The 18,641-nt window shown below is 53.8% G+C and overlaps 1 protein-coding gene across 5 annotated transcripts in view; it reads right to left on the bottom strand.

Annotated features, from left to right (window-relative positions):
• LHPP (phospholysine phosphohistidine inorganic pyrophosphate phosphatase) overlaps positions 1–18,641 on the bottom strand; it is a 127,896-nt gene that overhangs the window by 41,087 nt on the left and 68,168 nt on the right. Inside the window, exon 7 of one of the 5 annotated variants that reach the window (XM_070781056.1) lies at positions 6,469–6,516. The exons of the other annotated variants lie outside the window; for them this stretch is intronic. Coding sequence (XP_070637157.1) covers positions 6,484–6,516 — 33 coding nt within the window. The 3' untranslated portion in view covers positions 6,469–6,483. Of the gene's footprint in view, positions 1–6,468; positions 6,517–18,641 lie in introns of those variants that run through there. 5 annotated transcript variants of the gene reach the window in all.

Raw genomic sequence — 18,641 nt, 5'->3', positions numbered from 1 at the left:
TGGTGTGCACACGTGACTATGTAGTGCCTGAGTGAATGTGTGTGTGTGCACGGTTATCTATGCACACATGTGCGTGGGCGTGCACACAGACATCCAACCCAGGAGAAGGACGCGCCTTCAACCACAGGAGGCTACAGTCCACAGCTGGTAAGGCGAGTGGTCACCTGAGGCTGATCTGGGATGTTAACCAACAGTACCGTCCTAGGTCAGCCAGAGTGCTGCTTTGTGGTCATCTGGGGACGTTAAAGGAGTCAAACTGCCCACAGAGGAGCCCATAAAGGACCTTCTCATTAGTAGCAGTAATTCTAGTTGCCACATACTAAAGCGCTGTGAGGAGCCAGGCGGTACTTGTGCTTTCCATTTTATCATTTATGCCCATTCACGAGTGGAGGAGACCAAGGCCGAGGGGACAGCAAGTGTCTGGGCTGGGATCTGAACCCACCGGTGCCTCTGGTCACCCACAAGCATGGGCTCACTCCCTGCTGTGTGCGCTGGCTCTCATTTAAAGAACATGTATCATGTCCGGTTCTGCCCAGGCCTCTGGACACAGAGCTGACCCAGGCAGGACCCAGCCCACTGTGGGGACAGACCCAAGAACATTTAGCCCCATCAGAGACTGTGACAAAGGGCTGGGGTGTCCAGACGGTGGAGGTGCAGGGTCCACACTCTCTGGGACCCTGAGACCAGGGCTGGAGTCCCAGCTCTGAGCTTCCGGGGGTCCCAGGGAACTCCCCTTTTCCGTCCCCCTCCCCTTGTCAGTTCATCTGCCGGATAAGAGTGTGGCCTGGGCGCCCTCACTCTGAGAACTGGAGTTGGGCTGGTAGCAGTAGCTGAGGTCGGCACTGCTTCAGGCAAAGTGAGGCTGCCCCGGGGATCCACTGGAAAGGGCTGGGGGGCCAAGATGAACAAACTGTCCCCCAGACACCGCTGCTGACCCTCAGACCTTTGCAATCCATGGCTGAGGTGAACAGCTCAGCTGACCATCCACCCCTCACCCCCAACAGCCTCATGGTGACCTGGTTGTGATTCTGCTGGGATCCCACAAACTCTGCACAGAGGACCCCAAAAGATAGAGGTGGGCTGGGTAACGGGCTCCAGGTGCGGGGGTAAAGGGATAAATCCTGGTTTGTAGTGTTGCCGATTGTCAATACCTCCACCCTGGTTAATTCAAGCTACCGACGTGTCACGGCTGACTGCGGCTGAGAAGGTCGTGCACGACAGACTCTCACAAGCTGGGTCCCGGGGGGCCCAGCACTTCAAAGGCTTAAGCTACAGTTAACTCTCGGCACCTGCCCCAAAGGGCTTAGTGTCAGTTTTGGGAAATCTGGAGGAATGCGGCCCCAAAGCAGTGGCCGGTACCCAAGGTCTCTCAGCTTACTGCCCCTCCCCAGGGGACAAGCAGCAGAGTGTCCCCGGAGGGGCAAGGACGGCCCTTCCGAGAGTGGTGTCCTGGGGACCCAGTGATGCTAACCAGACTCTGGGTTAGCAGGAAGGCAGCCAGGCATGCGAAGGGGATATGATACGACGAGTGTCCCGTGTCCAGGATCGGCCCCTAAGAGACACTGGAGAAGGTGCCACCCCGCTCCCCAGGCCAGGCGGGCTGGGAAAACACCTGTCTGGGGGCCTCCCCTGCTGAGCGTGGCATGGCGACTGCCCACAACAAACAGGGCACAGCGGCCAAGCCTGGCTCTGCAGACAACCCAGGGGCGGAGCAGGCCACACGGAGCCCAATGCCTAGAGGCCCTCTGAGGACAGCAGGGGTTCTCACCCCCCGATGCCTTTGCTTGGTCAGGTTTCTGAAGGCGCAAAGCCCAATTTTCTCCACCACGCACAAACGCAGAGGGGCAGCAGTGGTCTTCCAAACCGGCTGGACCCGCTGTAACCCGATCCCTGGGCTGGAGCAGGGAGCTGGCGGCCACGGTCTGGCTCTGTTTGCCAACCTCTTCAGCTGCTGCCCGGTGACCTTGAGCAAGGCCAGATACCCCCAGGCCTGTGGCCGCACGCTGAGACAGTGGGAGCTGGGCTTCCTCCCTGCCTGACAGAACCAGATGTGCTGAGAACAGACACCAGACAAGGCCTTGCAGTCCTTGGATGGACGCAAGGCAAGGGGCTGCCTCACTTCTGGGTCAGGCCTTGGAGCACTGGGCCCCTCACGACGGTGCTCCTAAGGATACCGGGTCAAAAGGAGACTCAGTGGGTGGCTCTCGATTTAAAAATATTTTTAGAAAGAGGTGCAAAACCTGGAAACCCAGCTCAACAGGTCCTGCTCCCCCGAGACTAAACCATCACTCCTTATCTAAATGCACTTCAGCAAAGACCTGTAAGTGACTTCTTAGGGACGGTGACCTGCATGGTGAGCCAGCGGCATCTGTGTTCTTCACCGACTTCAGTAAAGGATGCGGCAGAGACTAGACCTTACCTCCTACCCGAGGTCCAAGGACAAACCAACAAAACCCTCTGCCTCAACCAAAAATTATTTCCAAGGGAGGAAAAATGCCCTCTTCTCTCACACTTGCCTCTCAGTGCTGCAGAATGCTGCTGGAAGGCTCCAGGGGAGCCTCGAGCATCTCAGGTGGGCCTCGCCTGTCACCTAGGGTGCGGTTTGTGCACATCTGGGCAGAAAGTGAAAAAAGCAAAGCCGCTCAGTCGTGTCTGACTCTCTGTGACCCCATGGACTGTGTAGCCTACCAGGTTCCTCCATCCATGGGATTTTCCAGGCAAGGGTACTGGAGTGGGCTGCCGTTTCCTTCTCCAGGGGATCTTCCCAACCCAGGGATCGAACCTGGGTCTCCCACACTGCAGACAGATGCTTTACCGTCTGAGCCACCGAAGCCCTCATCTGAGCAGAGAGTGTGTGAAGAAGGTATGGAGCGTCCGATGCCAAGAAATTCTCCCCCACCAGCTGGAGGCCCTACAGTCCAAGTCAGTTCTCACACTGTCCACCTGGAGAGAGCGTCAAGGGCTCAGGCCTGTTCCCCACCCAACTTCAGAGGCCGAGGTCCAAGAGCCGCCGTGCTTCTGATATACCTGCTATAAATCAGAGGTCCCCACGATCCCCTCCTCTGGGCCAATTCATTTGCTAGGAGAGCAGCTCTCAGAACTCAGAAAAACATTTACCCACGTGTGTGAGTTTATTTTAAAGGACATTATAAAGGATACGAAGCAAGGTAGGACTCTCCCAGCACCTCTACCTGCTCAGAAGCTTCCAGAAGCCCATCCTTCTGGGTTTCTATGGAGTCTTCATCATGCAGCCACGATTGACTAAGTCACTGGCAGTCGGTGACTTGACCTCAACCCCCAGTACCTCTCCCCTCCGCTGGGGTGTTGTGGGGAAATGAAAGTGCCAACCCTCTAACCACTGGGTGGGTTCCCCTGGCAACTAGCCCCATCTCAGGGACTTTCCAAAAGTCACCTCATTAACATAAACTCAGCAGCCTGCTGAAAGGGGTTTGTCATGCACATGAGATACTTCTGGCGCTTTTATCACTTAGGAAATTCCAAAGGTTCTGAGGGGCTCTGTGCCAGAAACAGATGAAGACCAAACATACATTTCTTACTATAAAGTCACACTATCACAGAACCCGCAGGGGACATGTTTCGGGGAGGACATCACCACCAAACCGAGACGTGGGTTCCTGGGACGGTTCCTGCCGCCCCGCTGCCTGGAGACTGCCTTCTGGCTTTATGGCTTTGTGGGAGAACAGGTGTGTCTGGTCCGTGAGGCCCACCAGCAGCCGTGTGATTCTGGGATGCGCCTGTATCAGGCAGGTGCAGGGGAAGCCGGAGCAGTAAAGGGCTCAGAGCAAAGCCCACCCTCCCACCCCCAACCCCTCACCCCATCTCCCGTCCCTGGAACTCAGAGCTGTTGTCAGATAACCCAGTGTTCAATAACCCAGTGCGCACTACCCGCTCCCTGAGAACGCTTTGCTTTTGCTCGTGTGGTTTCCTTTTTTAATATATAACCTCTTCCATCATAAAAAGTTCATGTAGCCATATCACATTTGGAACTCAGAGATAAGAAGAAAACATTACCCATAACTCCAAGAAGAATGCACATACCCACCCCAGACTCAGCACCCTACATTGCAACCACCCCCTTCCTCATCCATCTCCCACTAGGGAGCCCGGAAGGACCAAAGGAGACCACTGTTCAGACAGACAGGGAGATAACAGGTTGATTTCAATTCTCTAACTCAAACCACCATGAGTATGTGGGGACGTGGCCTTCCAGTCTCATTCCCCCAACAAGCATGCCTACTCCAGAACTGTCATCACTCTGAAACAAGAAAGTTTTGTCATCAGCTCCTATCAGATTATATCATAGGCATTTTCCTGGGTTGTTACATACAAAGGGGTTCTCCGCACAGACACCATTTCGTTGTTTTCGCAGTAAACTTTTATCCTGAGATAACTATAGATTCACATGTGGTTTCTCCCAATAATAACACCTTGCAAAAACTACAGGATAATATCAAAACCAAAATATTGACATTCTTACAGTCAAAACACAGAGGATTTCCATGACCATCATGATCCCTCATGTTGCCCTTTATGACCACACCCACCTCCCTCCTACCCAATGCACGTCTCAATCCCTGGCAACCACTAATCTGTTTTACATCACTATAAACTTCCTGGGGCTTCCCAAGTGGTGCTAGTGGTGAAGAATCCACCTGCCAATGCAGGAGATGCAAGAGACGTGGGTTTGATTCCTGGGTCAGGAAGATCTCCTGGATGAGGGAATGGCAACCCACTGTAGTATTCTGGCCAGGAACATCCCATGGACAGAGAGGCCTGCTGACTATTTTAATAATGCTATATACAAGTGATGAGATAGCACAGAATCTTCCGGGACAGGATTATTCACTGTATCAACAGTTTCTTTTCCTTGCTGAGTAGTATTCTATGCAACGGATATGTAGTTAAATTGTTCACCCACTGATGAGCATCTGAGTTGTTTCTAGTTTGGGACTTGGAGAAAAACTGCTGTGAACGTTCACGGACAGGTTTTTGTGTGAATATGTTTTCATTTCTCTGTAATAAATGCCCAGGAGTGCCACTGCCAAATCAGATGACAGCTGCATGCTTATTTACTTTTGGCCATGCTGTGCGGCCTGCAGGGTGTCAGTTCCCCAGTTAGGGACTGAAGCTGCAGCCTTGGCAGTGAAAGCACGGAGTCCTAACCACTGGGCTGCCAGGAAGGTTCTGATAGTTACACGTTTAGATGTTTAAAAACCTGCCGAACTGTTTTCCCAATTGGTTGCACCACTTTATAGTGCCACCAGCCATGTCTGAGTGATCAGACTCTCAGCATCCGCATCAGCATTAGCTGTTGTCATTATTTTTAATTTTAGCCATTCTGAGAGGTATGTAGTGATAGCTGGTGGTGGTTTTTGCATTTCCCTAATGACTAGTCATGTTGAACATCTTTTTTGAGTTTATTTGCTACTTGGTGAAATGTCTGTTCACTTTTTTTCCATCTGTTTTTTTCTCTTTGGGTTACCTCTATTTCTCTCCACATGTTCTCAGATTGTTTCCATTGTTCCCCCTCAAGGAGCAAACAAGCCCATCCAATGAGTTTTTAATTTTGGCTACTGTAGTTTTCAGTTCTAAAATCTTCTTTGGTTCTTTTTTCTGTCTTCTGTTTCTGTGCTGAGCCTGTCTATGTCTTTGTTGAGCTCTACTACTTTGTCACTTGTTTGCAGATGTGCTTGTTGAAGCATTTTCAAAGTAGCTGTTTTAACAACTTTTGTCCTAACATCTGTGTCATCTCATTGCTGGTGTTTGTCTATTGACTTTTCTCATTCAAGTTGAGATTTTCCTGGTTCTGGGTACGACAAGTGATTTTGTATTGCAATTGTGGACATGTGGGGTACGAGACTCTGGATCTCATGTAAACCTTCTCTTTTTAGCTGACTTCTTTGGGAACACGACTCCAGCAGATGAAGTAGGTAGAGCTGCTGTGTTACTGCCAGATGGGGCAGAAGTCCAGGTTCCCGACTTGGTCTCTGTGGACACTGAGGTGCAGGAGGGGTGCTGATCACTGCCGGTCGGAGGCAAGGGGAGTTCCACCCTGGTTGGGAGGAACAGGAATGCCTCACAATTGCTTCCCATGGGGCCTCCATTGACCACATGGAGAGTATCAGGTGGGAGTCACCTTATTACTGCTGTTGGGGTAGAATCACCATGGCTTTCCATGGGGCTTCCATCGACCACATGGCGAGTATTGGGTGGGAGTCACCTTATTACTGCTGTTGGGGGTAGAATCAAAATTGCTTCCCGTGGGGCCTCCATCGACTGCATGGACTATGTCGGGTGGGAGTTGCCTTATTACTGCTGTTGAGGGTAGAATCACAGAATCTCCACGTCGTCCCCAGGGACACCCCAGCTGAGGAGCCCTCTTTATCACCCACCTCCTGGCTCCCTATCTACTTGGCCTCCTATGACACCCACCAGCCCAGGGGTAAGAGGTTCATGACAGCCTCAAGAAGGTGGGAGTGTAGGCTCGTCGCTGGGTCCTCGCCGGCATGAGAGGGAACAGACCAGTTTACTCTGTGGCATTTGGCTGGCGCAGAGTGGTTATCGACTACAAGTTCCTGTCTCGCTGGGCTGCCTAGAAGGACAGGCTTCTGTGGGGGCTTTTTGTCTGTGCCCCTTGGCGTTTCCAGGCTGCTGGCTTCTTCAGCTCCAAGTCTGGGATCCACCAGACAAAAAGAAAACCCAGGGAAATGACCACTGTGTCACTCCACGGCTCCAGAGGTCCCTGGCACGCCTGCCCTCTTCTCTTCACCTTTCAGAGTCTTCTCATTGTGTTTCATAGCTACTGTCCAGGGTTTAGTTGCACTGAGCAGAAGGAATAGAGAAAGGATTTCGGCTTCATCTTGTCCAAAGCAGAAGTCTCTCCAAGTGCTTTTCATGGTTGAGTTCATATTTTTTTGCTTCTTGTAACCAGGGTGGGTCTTGGGAGAAGCAGCGGCTGGTGTCTGACAGAAGACCCCTCAGCTCCCTGTCAAGTGTCTGCTTTGCAGAAGACCCTGGAGAGCTCTCGAGGGGCTCCTCAGGAGGGTGCTGGGCTCAGCAGCCCCCACTGCATGACAGGCCCTTCCCTGTCCTTGGTCTTGACTGAGAGCAGAGCCTGTACTGTGACCATAATCACCAAGCGCCCTTCAGTTGGAGTCAGGGTCACTCGCGTGGCTACTTGGGCCTTTATTTTACTAGAAGGAAAACGCGAGGCCATGTGTTCCTTGTGCAAAGCCAACGAGCAGGATATTTTTGGACTTCCTCCTTCCCCAGCTTCAGCTAAACTTCGGCAATCTGGTCTTCTCCCTGCGGCCCATATTGAAAATGCAGATGAGCCTCTTTCAAAGCTGACTAGTACAGGCTGTAAAACTGTACATAAAACACAATTTCAATTATGTTTAAAAATACTTTAAGAAGGAGGGGTCTGGAAGGAAATATGTCATAATGTTAATTGATGTTATTGGTGGATTACAAAAGGATTCTTTTAGAGCTGCTTCTTTCAGATGGTTGATGATTTCCATATTTTCCAATATGAACATATTACACTCATAAAATTAAAAACAAATTTTTAAACCAAAATAAAATGTCTCCCGTGAAAAACTAAATAGTGAGTGTATGAAACCATCACTGGCTGCTTGTCTCATCTAGACCCGGGTTTATATCTTCAGACCACAAGTTGTGGTCAAGTCGGGACTCTGAGCCGCTGCACAAGATGCCAACCAGATTCAGGACCTGGAAAGTGGAAATGACGCCTCTTCCCTGCATGCCCGAAGCTGCTGTCTTGCCAGCCCCGAGGCTTCTGGTTTTGATGGTCCCTGGGGTAGCAACACTCCTGCAAAGAGTCACTGCACAGCTCTGACCGGAGAGAGACCCCATGGAACCTACTCTCCGTGGGCCCCAGAGCCAGCGGTACATACTCCACACAGGCTCCCTCAGGCCCCACAACGGTCAGTGCCACCAAAGGACCCAGACTGCAGTGAAACCCAGCACTGCCAAGGCTCAACCTCTCCACACTATGTTCGAGACCAGGCTTGCCGGAGGATATTCTCCAGGACAAAGACAAGAGAACTGCTCATTACCCTGCCTGAAATAATTCCCCCCACAAGGCGGCCTCCAGCCCAGGCCTCCAGCCCGGCCACCCCATCCCAGCCCGGGGTGGGGAGGGGGCCATGTATACCATCTTCCCCAGCAGATACACCCGTGGCCTCACTGCCAAATCCCCTCTGTGGCCTTGGTGGGTGGCCTTCATTTCAGCAGGCAGCTCAGGTCCTGGCTGCCCTGGAAGGGTGTGGGCCCCAGGGAAGCCGGCCAGCCAGCCCCCTGGCCAGGAGCCTGGGACCCACAGGCAGGAGAGTGCTGGAGACTGAACTCGGTCAGAGCCAGCTGGGGCGCATCACCGGCAGGTGCCCTCGGCCCCACCCAGATTCCTCCTGCAGATGGTCAGCACCAGCAGAGAACCAGGGGCCGGTAAGGAACCAACACTTCCCAACTCGGGGACAGACTGAGCAAGCATTCTCCACCATCTAGGGGCAGCCCACCCCCAGGGGCCCCCTCTCTCTTTAGGCCTCTTTTCTCTTTGCTGTCCTAGGGTGTGGAAACCTTGCTCTGGGTCCCTCAGCTATCTGGAAACCATCATTAGCTTCCTCTCACAGAGGCGGGGCCACCTTGGGCCCCAGCGTGCTCAGTAACAGCTGCAGAGAACCCCGGTCGCTGGCCAGTTGGGAGAGCAGGCCAAGCCTGGCCATTGGCTGTCTCTTTATTTATAACTTCTTTTACTTCCAGTGTTAAAGCCCCGCAATTTCAACCGGAAAGGTCGAGAGAAAAATGAACGCCTTGACATTTTTTTCCAAACATCCTCCCAGAGGGCGCTTGGCAAGGGAGCCGTGGTTTCGCTGAGAGCATGAGAATGTCTGCGGCCCCGCAGAGCCCTCCTTGGAGTGGATCTATTTTTGTTTGCTGAGACATCTGTGCTCTGCGAAAGGCTCGACGCTGGCGACTGGGAAGGAAAACCAAAACATGTAAATGGGGGCTGAACTCTCTACCGAAATACAAGGGGGTCGCGAGCCGTTTCGCCACCTTGTCGGGTGGGCGCTGGGGGATCTGTGGCGGCGTGAGGTGTGCCCCCTGTCCGCTAACCGCCGGCTTCCTCCGGCCAGCCTTCCCAGGAGGCTCCAGGTCCGAACTGGGCAAACCCCAAGCCAAGCGCAGCCACCCAAAACTGCCTAGGGATGAACCTGTCCGCCTCCCACCGGTTGGGACCTCGGGCAAGTTGGCTTACTCCTCCCGCCTCGCCCACCCCGCTGAGCCCCGCCCACCCGGCTGCGCCCCGCCCTTCTAGCCCCGCCCCTCGCTCCCGCCCCACCCCGCTCTCCTCGCCCCGCCCACACCCCGCCTCATCCCGCTCTCCTCGCCCCGCCCCGCCCCGCCCCACCCCGCTCTCCTCGCCCCGCCCACGCCCCGCTCTCCTCGGGAAAGTGGGCCCCCGCACAGCAGCGCAAGCGCAGCACAAGTCTGAGCAGCAAGCAGGCCGCAGCTCCCTGGGGATAGGGAGCCACGGGAGGATGTCCGCTCAGGGAGGACTCGGGCAGCCCTCCAGCCACTCCTTGATTGCAGGCTCAGATTGCTGAAGGGTCACTGTGTCCCCCGGAAAGGCTCTGAGAACACTCCCTGGAAGCCGCGGAGGCAACAGTCCCCCAGGCCAGGTGGCCCAGCAGCTGCAGGGCGGGTCCCGGGGCGGCTGAGGCAGCTGTCTGTCCAGTTGCGGCGTGAGAACGCAGGGCCGCGGGGTTGCTGGTGTCCTGCAGCCTCTGGCGCCCTCGACTGTCACCCAGAGTCCTTAGGGCACCTATCTCCTGTGACCCCGAAGCGTCAGGCCGACGGGACAGTAAGGACAAGGGAAGAAGCAGGTACCAGAGGACAGGCTCCAGGTGCGCATCCCAGGTGTCCGGACACAGAGGGTGTGGTCGGGAGGGGCCCTAAACCACACCCCTCGGCTCCCGCTGTGCTTCCCCTCTCCCAGCCCACCCCTCCCTAAACTCCCTGGACTCCCCAAGGTCTTACAGGTCCACCACTCAGCCCCAGACCACCACCTGGGCCTCGGCCCTGGTCACCCCCAGTCCACTCCTACATAGCTTCCCGACCCAGCCCCTTTTGCCTCCTTCCCTGGCTAGCCTGGCCTAGCATCACTGCGACATAGGGGCAATATCTGGCCCCACATGGCCTCCCCAGCTGAGCAGCTGGGTGATGACAAAGTCACACCCCAAGACCGGCACCCTAATCCTCTTCTGGGAAATGGATTTTACAAATGGACTGTGACTGACTCCAAGACAGACATCAGGGTTTTACACATTCTTGTCTCTCCAACTCCTGGGGACACAGAGGCATGAATACAAAGTAAAGTTCAGTTCAGTTCAGTCACTCAGTCGTGTCGGACTCTTCGCGACCCCATGGACTGCAGCACCAGGCCTCCCTGTCCATCACCAACCCCCGGAGTTTTACTTTATGAAATAAAGTACAAAGTACTTTACAAACTAAAGTTCATGAAGCTATTTGTCAATTTCAAACACAAACAACAGGCAAATATACCTGTGCTATGATTTTCCCAGTAGTCACGTACAGATGTGACAGCTGGACCATAAAGAAAGCTGAGCACCAAAGAACTGATGCTTTCAAACTGTGGTGCTGGAGAAGACTCGTGAGAGCCCCTTGGACAGCAAGGAGATCAAATCATTCAATCCTAAAGGAAATCAACCCTGAATATCCACTGGAAGCACTGATGCTGAAGCTCCAATACTTTGGCCACCAGATGCAAAGAGCCGATTCACTGGAAAAACCCTGATGCTGGGAAAGATTGAAGGCAAAAGGAGAAGGGGGTGGCAGAGGAGGAGATGGTTAGATAGCATCTATCAGTGACTCAATGGACATGAATTTGAGTAAACTGTGAGAAACAGTGGACAGGGAAGCCTGGCATGCAGGAGTCCATGGGGCCACAATGGAACCTAAACCCTCCCTGGGTGGAAGCCACCTACTCATCGTGTCCCCTGAATCAGACCCTGTTGACGCCTATGATGCCCTACGTGGTCTCTCCAGTCTGATGGGGTCTGACCCGCACTGCACACAGAATGAGAAGCAGGTGGGGGAGGCTCTTGCTGTGCACAGACCTCAAAGAGCCTTCACCCAAGACCCTGTCGAGAAGAAGGTATAGTCCTGGCTGGGCCACTCCCCAGCTGCACTGACTTAAGTTGTCTTCCTCTCTAAGCCTCAGTTTCCTCATCTGCAAAGTTGGGATAAGGCAGCATTCACCTTATTGCTCAATAAATACTAGTGATTATGATAGAACAGCTGGCAGCAAACTCCCACACTCCATCACTCAGCTGCAGGATTTCACTAGTCTTCCTTATCCCTGCCATGCCTCGGAGCACCCAAGGGGCCTGCTGGCTTTTATCACTCCTGATCTAATCAGCACACTGCTGCCCCCGCAGTGCTGGGACCCCGGCCACTTTAAGATCAGTTATTCGAGGATTTCATCCTTCCATCACTTGCCTGACATCTCATGGCATCAAGAGCAGGGCCTGACTCGGCACCAGAAACATCTGGAAACCACCCCCCACACCTTCCCAGGTGTCAGGCATAGCACCAGGCCCATCACATCCACCCAGAGCTTGTGTGAATCACAGGGCAACCGCAGAGATCCTCATTCTACAGCCCAGATAGCGGAGAAGTATTCACAAGTCACGGGGCTTAGAAAGGGCGGATAGGGATTGCAGCTCTGGTCACCGTGACCCCAGTTGCCTCTCAACTTAGAGCAACAGGGATTAAAGTGTCGTTTTTTCAGCTGGGATCCTTACACACACTGCCTGTCAGTCTCACATGCTGGAAATTAATTTCCCAGAATCTTTTCGTCTCGGTATCTGATTGGATTAGAGAAACAAAAAAGCATTTTCCCCAGAGAATAAATGACTCAGACTCTGCCTCCATCTTTGATGACATGCAGGTTCCTCATTAAATGAAAGTCTTGGTTTTTAAAATATACAGTAAAAAATAAGAAAGAATATGCAACTTACACAAGGAAAAATACCAGTGTCCAAGGAAGATGAAAAAAAAAAAAAAAACCTTTAGTCTCCCTAGCAATCAAAGATGGTACCTTTCTCATATACCCAGAGAAAACCATAATTCCAAGAGATACATGCCAATTTTCCCAATGTGTGTAGAACACTATTCACAATAGCCAGGACATGGAAGCAACCTAAATTCCCATCAACAGAGGACTGTATAAAGAAGATGTGGGCCATATATACAATGGAATATTACTCAGCCATAAAATGGAAAGGATCCACCTTCAATGTATGAGACCTGGGTTCAACCCCCAGCTTGGCAGTTCCCCTGGAGAGGGGATAGGCTACCCACTCCAGTGTTCTTGCCTGGAGAATCCCATGGACAGAGGAGCTATGGAGCTGGTCGGCTACAGTCCATGGGGTCGCACGGTCGGACACAACCGAGTGACTAAGCACACATAAAAAGGAATGAAATTGTGCCATTTACAGACATGGATGGAACTAGAGACTCAAACAGAGTGAATTAAGTCAGGAAGAGAAAAACAAATGTTGTCTATTAACACATATATGTGGAATATAGAAAAATAGTACAAATGAATCTATTTGCAAAGCAGAAACAGAGACACAAATGTCTGGACACCAAGAGAGGAAAGGGAGATTGGGATTGACATATATACACTGCTATGGATAAAATGGGCTTCCCCGATGCCTCAGCAAGTAAAGAATCTGCCTGCAATACAGAAGACGCACAACACACAGGAGATGTGGGTTCGATCCCTAGGCAGGGAAGATCCCCTGGAGGAGGAAATGGCAACCCACTCCAGTATTCTTGCCTGGAAAAATCCCATGGACAGAGGAGCCTGACCGGCTACAGTCCATGGGGTCGCAAAGAGTTGGACACGACTGAGCATTCACACACGTATAAAATAGACAACTAATGAGAACCTACCATATAGTATGGGGGGGGGGGGGGGGCAGAAAAGAAGGTACAATTTGCTTGTAGGACACATATTCTCAACCTTAAAAATGCATTTCAATATACAGTAGGTGCAGAGAAATACGATTTGATTCCATTTATACGAGATACCTAGAATCATCAAATCAGTCAGAAAGTACATTGGTAGATCCAGGGACTGAGGTGGGGTGGTGGGGGGAAGGGGGTTAGTGTTTAATGGGGACAGAGTTTCAGTTTAGGAAGGTGAAAAATTCCAGAGCTGGATAATGGTGAGAGCTGCACAACTGTAACGTTTCCATATGGTTAAACAGTATGTTTTATACTATGTGACTTTTACCACAATTAAAAAAAAAAAAGTTAAAAAAGGATGGTGACTTTTTTTCTATCAATGGAGACAATGCTTTTAAATGATGATACAGTTCTCTGGTATTATCTGTTGGCAAGAATGTAAAGTAACAGAGATTGTCCATGCTGCAAAGGGGAACTCAACTAGAAGCCGGGAGGAAGAATTCTGCAGTACCACAGCCCTCAGAATTCTGCACATCCTTTGACCCAGCAACGCCATATGCGAGAATTTGTCTTAATGCAAAAAAAAAAAAAAAAAAATCGCAAATAAGTGCAAGGCCCTGCTCCAAGAATGTTCCGTGCAGTCCTGGTTACACTAAGGTAGAGCTGGAGACAAGGGACTGTCTAGCAACACGGCAAGTCCCCAAGGAGTAGGATGCAGCCATTGAAACGGTGACACAGGAGGGTGTTATGACACAGCACGGTGTTATCGAACTGGTCGCTGAAGAGAGGAGTTTCAAAAACAGCACACGCTCCTAATCTCCCTTTTGGGTGGAATACGTAACCCACATCCTCCACACAGCAGGGCTGGAAGGGGGACCACCGCGTGTTATCATAAGTCACCCCTGGGTGGGGGGCTGACTCAAGGTTTACTTTCTTTTTTCACTCCTCTGCTGCTGCTAAGTCACTTCAGTCATGTCCGACTCTGTGCGACCCCATAGACAGAAGCCCACCAGGCTCCCCCGTCCCTGGGATTCTCCAGGCAAGAACACTGGAGTGGGTTGCCATTTCCTTCTCCGATGCATGAAAGTAAAAGTGAAAGTGAAGTCGCTCAGTCGTGTCCAACTCTTAGCAACCCCATGGACTGCAGCCCACCAGGCTCCTCCATCCATGGGATTTTCCAGGTAAGAGTACTGGACTGGGGTGCCATTGCCTTCTCCGTTTCACTTTTCAGGTTCTCCTAAACTTTCAGCATCGAACGTGAGCACAGGTGAGGGAGCTGGGTGGCCTGAGTTTGAATCCTGCTGCTGCCGCCTCACAGCGGTGGCCTTTGGAGGTGGCGGGGACCGAAGGAGCCAGTGCATGTGAGCAGTGGGTGACCTGCTGTGTGACCTTGGGCTTAACTCATCTATAAGTGGGATAAAATAGCACCCACATCGTGGACTCGGCACTAGGCTCAGCGAGGCAACACCCTGAACAGCTCAGAGCAGAGCTGGGCCCAGAACAGGAGCTCACGAAGGCCCCTAATGTCATCAATCAACCAGAAAAAATACAAATTATTATATTGAATTTTGGAGGGGAAAAAGTGATCATGAGAGAGACCCCAGGCTGGATCTCCAGTTTCTCATCCTCCTGGAGAGGGTGGCTCCCTTCTCCCTCTGGCCCAGCCAAGGACCACCCACACAGCTCCAGGCCCCCTGCAGCACAGCCCAGTCCTGCCTGCTCCTTTCTACCCTGCACATGTGCCCACCCCTCCCCCTGCCCCACTAGCCCACCCAGGAGAGCGTGAGGGTCTGGGGCTCCCTTTGAGAGGGAAAGAAGAGGGTGATGATGAGAATGGCTCTGTTCAAACCCTGGTCCAAAGCCACCTCCTTACTGGATGAAGTCAGGTCAGTCACTCAACCTTTCTGAGCCTCAATTGCCTCATCCATGAAAGGGCCTAAAATGCCAACTGCATCCAGCTGCGGTCACGGTCAGTGAATGGCTCTGTGCAGTGCTTAGCCCAGAGTCTGGCACACAGGAGGTGCTTAAGAATGACAACTGTCACCGGGATTTTCATTTCGTCCCTTGATATGGGTGTGCCGCCCCTGAACCATCACCTAGCCCTGGTGGAGACATCCCCGGCACCTGTCTGTCTCACTCCTATCCAGACATTTCTGCCAGATTCGCAGTCTCTGGGAAGAGACAGGACAGTGTGCAAAAAGGAAGGGAGAAGAGCCAGCGCTGGGGCCACCAGGTACCCCAGACCCAGACACACATGGCGCGGAAAGCAGAGACATGGGCCCCACTCAGAGTCCACCTGGCTCACCCTACTTGCTGTGTCCTGCTCTGATCACTGCTGTCAACCACAATGACTACAACAGTCACAGCAGCATTCACTGAGCACTTACTGTATACCACGTACTATGCTAAGGGCAAGCACCGAAGAATTGATGCTTTTGAACTGTGGTGTTGGAGAAGACTCTTGAGAGTCCCTTGGACTGTGAGGAGATCCAACCAGTCCATTCTGAAGATCAGCCCTGGGATTTCTTTGGAAGGAATGATGCTAAAGCTGAAACTCCAGTACTTTGGCCACCTCATGCGAAGAGTTGACTCATTGGAAAAGACTCTGATGCTGGGAGGGATTGGGGGCAGGAGGAGAAGCGGACAACAGAGGATGAGATGTTTGGATGGCATACCAATTTGATGGACATGAGTTCAAGTAAACTCCAGGAGTTGTTGATGGACAGGGAGGCCTGGCGTAGTGTAGCCCATGGGGTCCCAAAAAATCGGACACTCCTTAGTGACTAAATAATAATTTAAGGCAGTCATCATATCCCAATTATACAAACTGAGTCAAAGTGGTTAAATAACTTCTACCCGGCCAAGGTCATACCAGCTCCAAGTGGCAGAGGCTGCCGGGTCTAATCAGGGCCCCGCCACACTCCCTTCTATCTACGCCAGCGTCCCTCCCAAAGGATGCACGTGGCTCTGTCTAAAGCAGCACCTGGTTCCTGGAGGACGGGCCAGCGAGGGCCACAGGACATCCCCGTGCCTCCCAGAGCACCGCCGCTTTCCTGAGCAGGAAGAGAACAGATTCCAAACAGATGAGCCTGCAGCAATCCCGGCGTGGACGCGGCCTGCTGGAGGCTGCCTCTTATCTCCTGCTCCGGACGGGGTGGGGGCTGGCGGGTGGGCCTCTGTGGGGTTCGCCAAGCTGACAGCACGACGAGGAACCAGGCAACACACAGGAACAGGCGCGGTTCTGGCTCTAGTGTGCAGCTGTTGGACTTTTCCTGGGGTTGGGCCAGGGTAGGGGGTGGTGGTGGGGAGAGGGGTGCGGTCTGGAACACGCTGTATTAGAGGGGGGTTCCGTTTTCCTGGACACACACATTTGGAGGCCACGCACAAGCCACAGATGATCAAGGGCATCTGGATTTCTTGGCTGGTTCCCCAGGGCACAGGCCCGGGACGCAGCCCTGGGCTCTGTCTGTGCCCCCCGACCTTTGCACGGCTTACCCCCCAACACCACCTGCAGCTCCACACCTGCCCGCCAGCCCCAAATCCTCCTTCCTGGCTGCACTGGACCCCAGGGAGGGCCCATGGAGGCAGAATGCAGGCACAGCCAGGCCAGCGCTCAGGGCAGTCTTGACCCCACCCCACCAGGGCAGTGCTCCCCAGGGAGCACAGGTGCAGCCCGGCTGCAGGGGGTGTGGCAGGAGGAAAGCCCGCAGGGAGACCCTCCCAACCGTGCAGGGGGCTCAGCTCCACCGCGGGAAGAGCTGGTGAGGAAGTTCCCCATTCCCGGGAGTCTGGGGGCTCGCCTCGAGTTCAACACGTGGATCTCTCCCTCTCTTTCTGCACGACCTGTGTCATCAGGCTGCGTCTTATTGAGCCAGAACACAAACTGAGCACTGGGGACAGCTCAGTCCTACAGACCCGGCTGCCCTGGAGCCGCGGTCCTCAGCCGGGTGCCTGTTCCAGGGCCTGGGGTGCTAACGGCGACGGCAGGGCTGACCCTGCCCCGTGAGGTGAGGCGCAGGCACTTGGTACCTGAGTCCCACTCCCCCGCCCGAGTGCGACGTCGAAGAGCCCTAGGAGGCCGCACCGGAGTGCGGGGCCGGCCTTGTGATCAGCTTGGAAGGCCAGCTTAAAGGATATTCCCGTAATGGCAAGGTTTTTCATAAATGTTAATTACAGTTGCCTTAATTAGCTCTGAACCCACTGATCTATGGATTATATTAGGTTTATAATTACCTTGACAGGCATACGGATTACAACGATGCTCCAACTAAACCCCAAGCGTATGGCATATAAATCAGCAGCGGGGTCCTCCTCATTCCCGGGGTCAGCCTATTAAAAGGCCGGAGCGTCAAGGCCCTTACACGGGGCCGGCCCTTCACAGGCTCAGGGGCACGGGGAGATGGTAGGGGGCGGGGTGGGGCCGTCCACACAGTCTCTGGTGCTGCCCGCATGGACGGGGCCACACGTCTAAGTGCAGCGGGGTGGGGGCAGCGGGATGGTGGGGCCTGGCCTGCAGGGCTGCGAGCTGTGCCCAGCTGGGCCACTTCTCTGTGGGCACCGCTGGGGACCCCCTTCTCCTCCCCCAAGGGGATCAGGACACTCGTCAGCTCGTTAATTATGACTCAGCCCCTCGGCCAGAGAGGTGTTAAATCCTTATCTCTAGGGTGAGCGGGGTGAGTAGTATTAACCCACTTTCAGGGTGCAGGGTGGGGTGACTGCAGAGGCTGCTGCGCCTGGGGTGGGGTAGGGAGGGAGGGCCCCCTCTTCTGAACCCCACTGACAGCCTAGAGGATGGAGGGGGTGAGCAGGGGGCCAGCAAGGGGAGGTTCTCACACTCAGCCTAGGGGAGCAGGGCAGTGCGGGGGGCAAGGACAGGAAGTGCCTGCGGTGGGCAGAGGAGGGCAGTGGGGCCTTGGGATGACAGAATTGCTCAGTTCAGGCGCTAAGTCGTGTCTGACTCTTTGCGACCCCATGAACTGCAGCACGCCAGGCCTCCCTGTCCATCACCAACTCCCGGAGTCCACCCAAACCCATGTCCATCGAGTCGGTGATGCCATCCAACCATCTCATCCTCTGTCATCCCCTTCTCCTCCTGCCCTCAATCTTCCCCAGCATCGGGGCCTTTTCTAACGAGCTGCTCAGGGTCCCTTAGAAAACCCGCTCTCAGGACGCTGGCCCCAAGACCGCAGCGCCCACCGCCCGGCAAGCTCCTTGGATGTCCTTTGTGTCTCACCAGTGGCCCAGGCTCTGGGGGGCCAGAGGTGGCAACCGCCCTGGGCCGAGCTGCCCTGCCCCTGAGGAGGCCTCCAGGGGCCCCCACACGGGAGTGGAGGGCTACGGGCCCCTCACAGCAGCAGACTTTCTCCCATGGAGCCCAGCCCAGCACAGGGGACCAGGGGCATTAGAATCCCAGAGGCTGTGGCCCTCCTGTCTCCAGGGCCCCCATCACGCTTTGGTTCCTGCCATTCTGAGCCCCCTCCCCATCAGGATGCTCCCCTTCCCCCTGGCCCTCACCTCGCTGTGGTCAGGACGAGGCTCCGCACATCTACGGCAGGGCCAGCTGGGCAGCTGCAGAACCCGCCCTCCCCTCTGCTTGGTCTCGG

Source organism: Bos indicus, chromosome 26, assembly GCF_029378745.1.
Source record: "Bos indicus isolate NIAB-ARS_2022 breed Sahiwal x Tharparkar chromosome 26, NIAB-ARS_B.indTharparkar_mat_pri_1.0, whole genome shotgun sequence".
In the NCBI taxonomy this organism is placed as follows: Eukaryota; Metazoa; Chordata; class Mammalia; order Artiodactyla; family Bovidae; genus Bos; species Bos indicus.
Note: the sequence above shows the minus strand (reverse complement) of the source record. Positions and strands in the feature narration are given on the sequence as shown.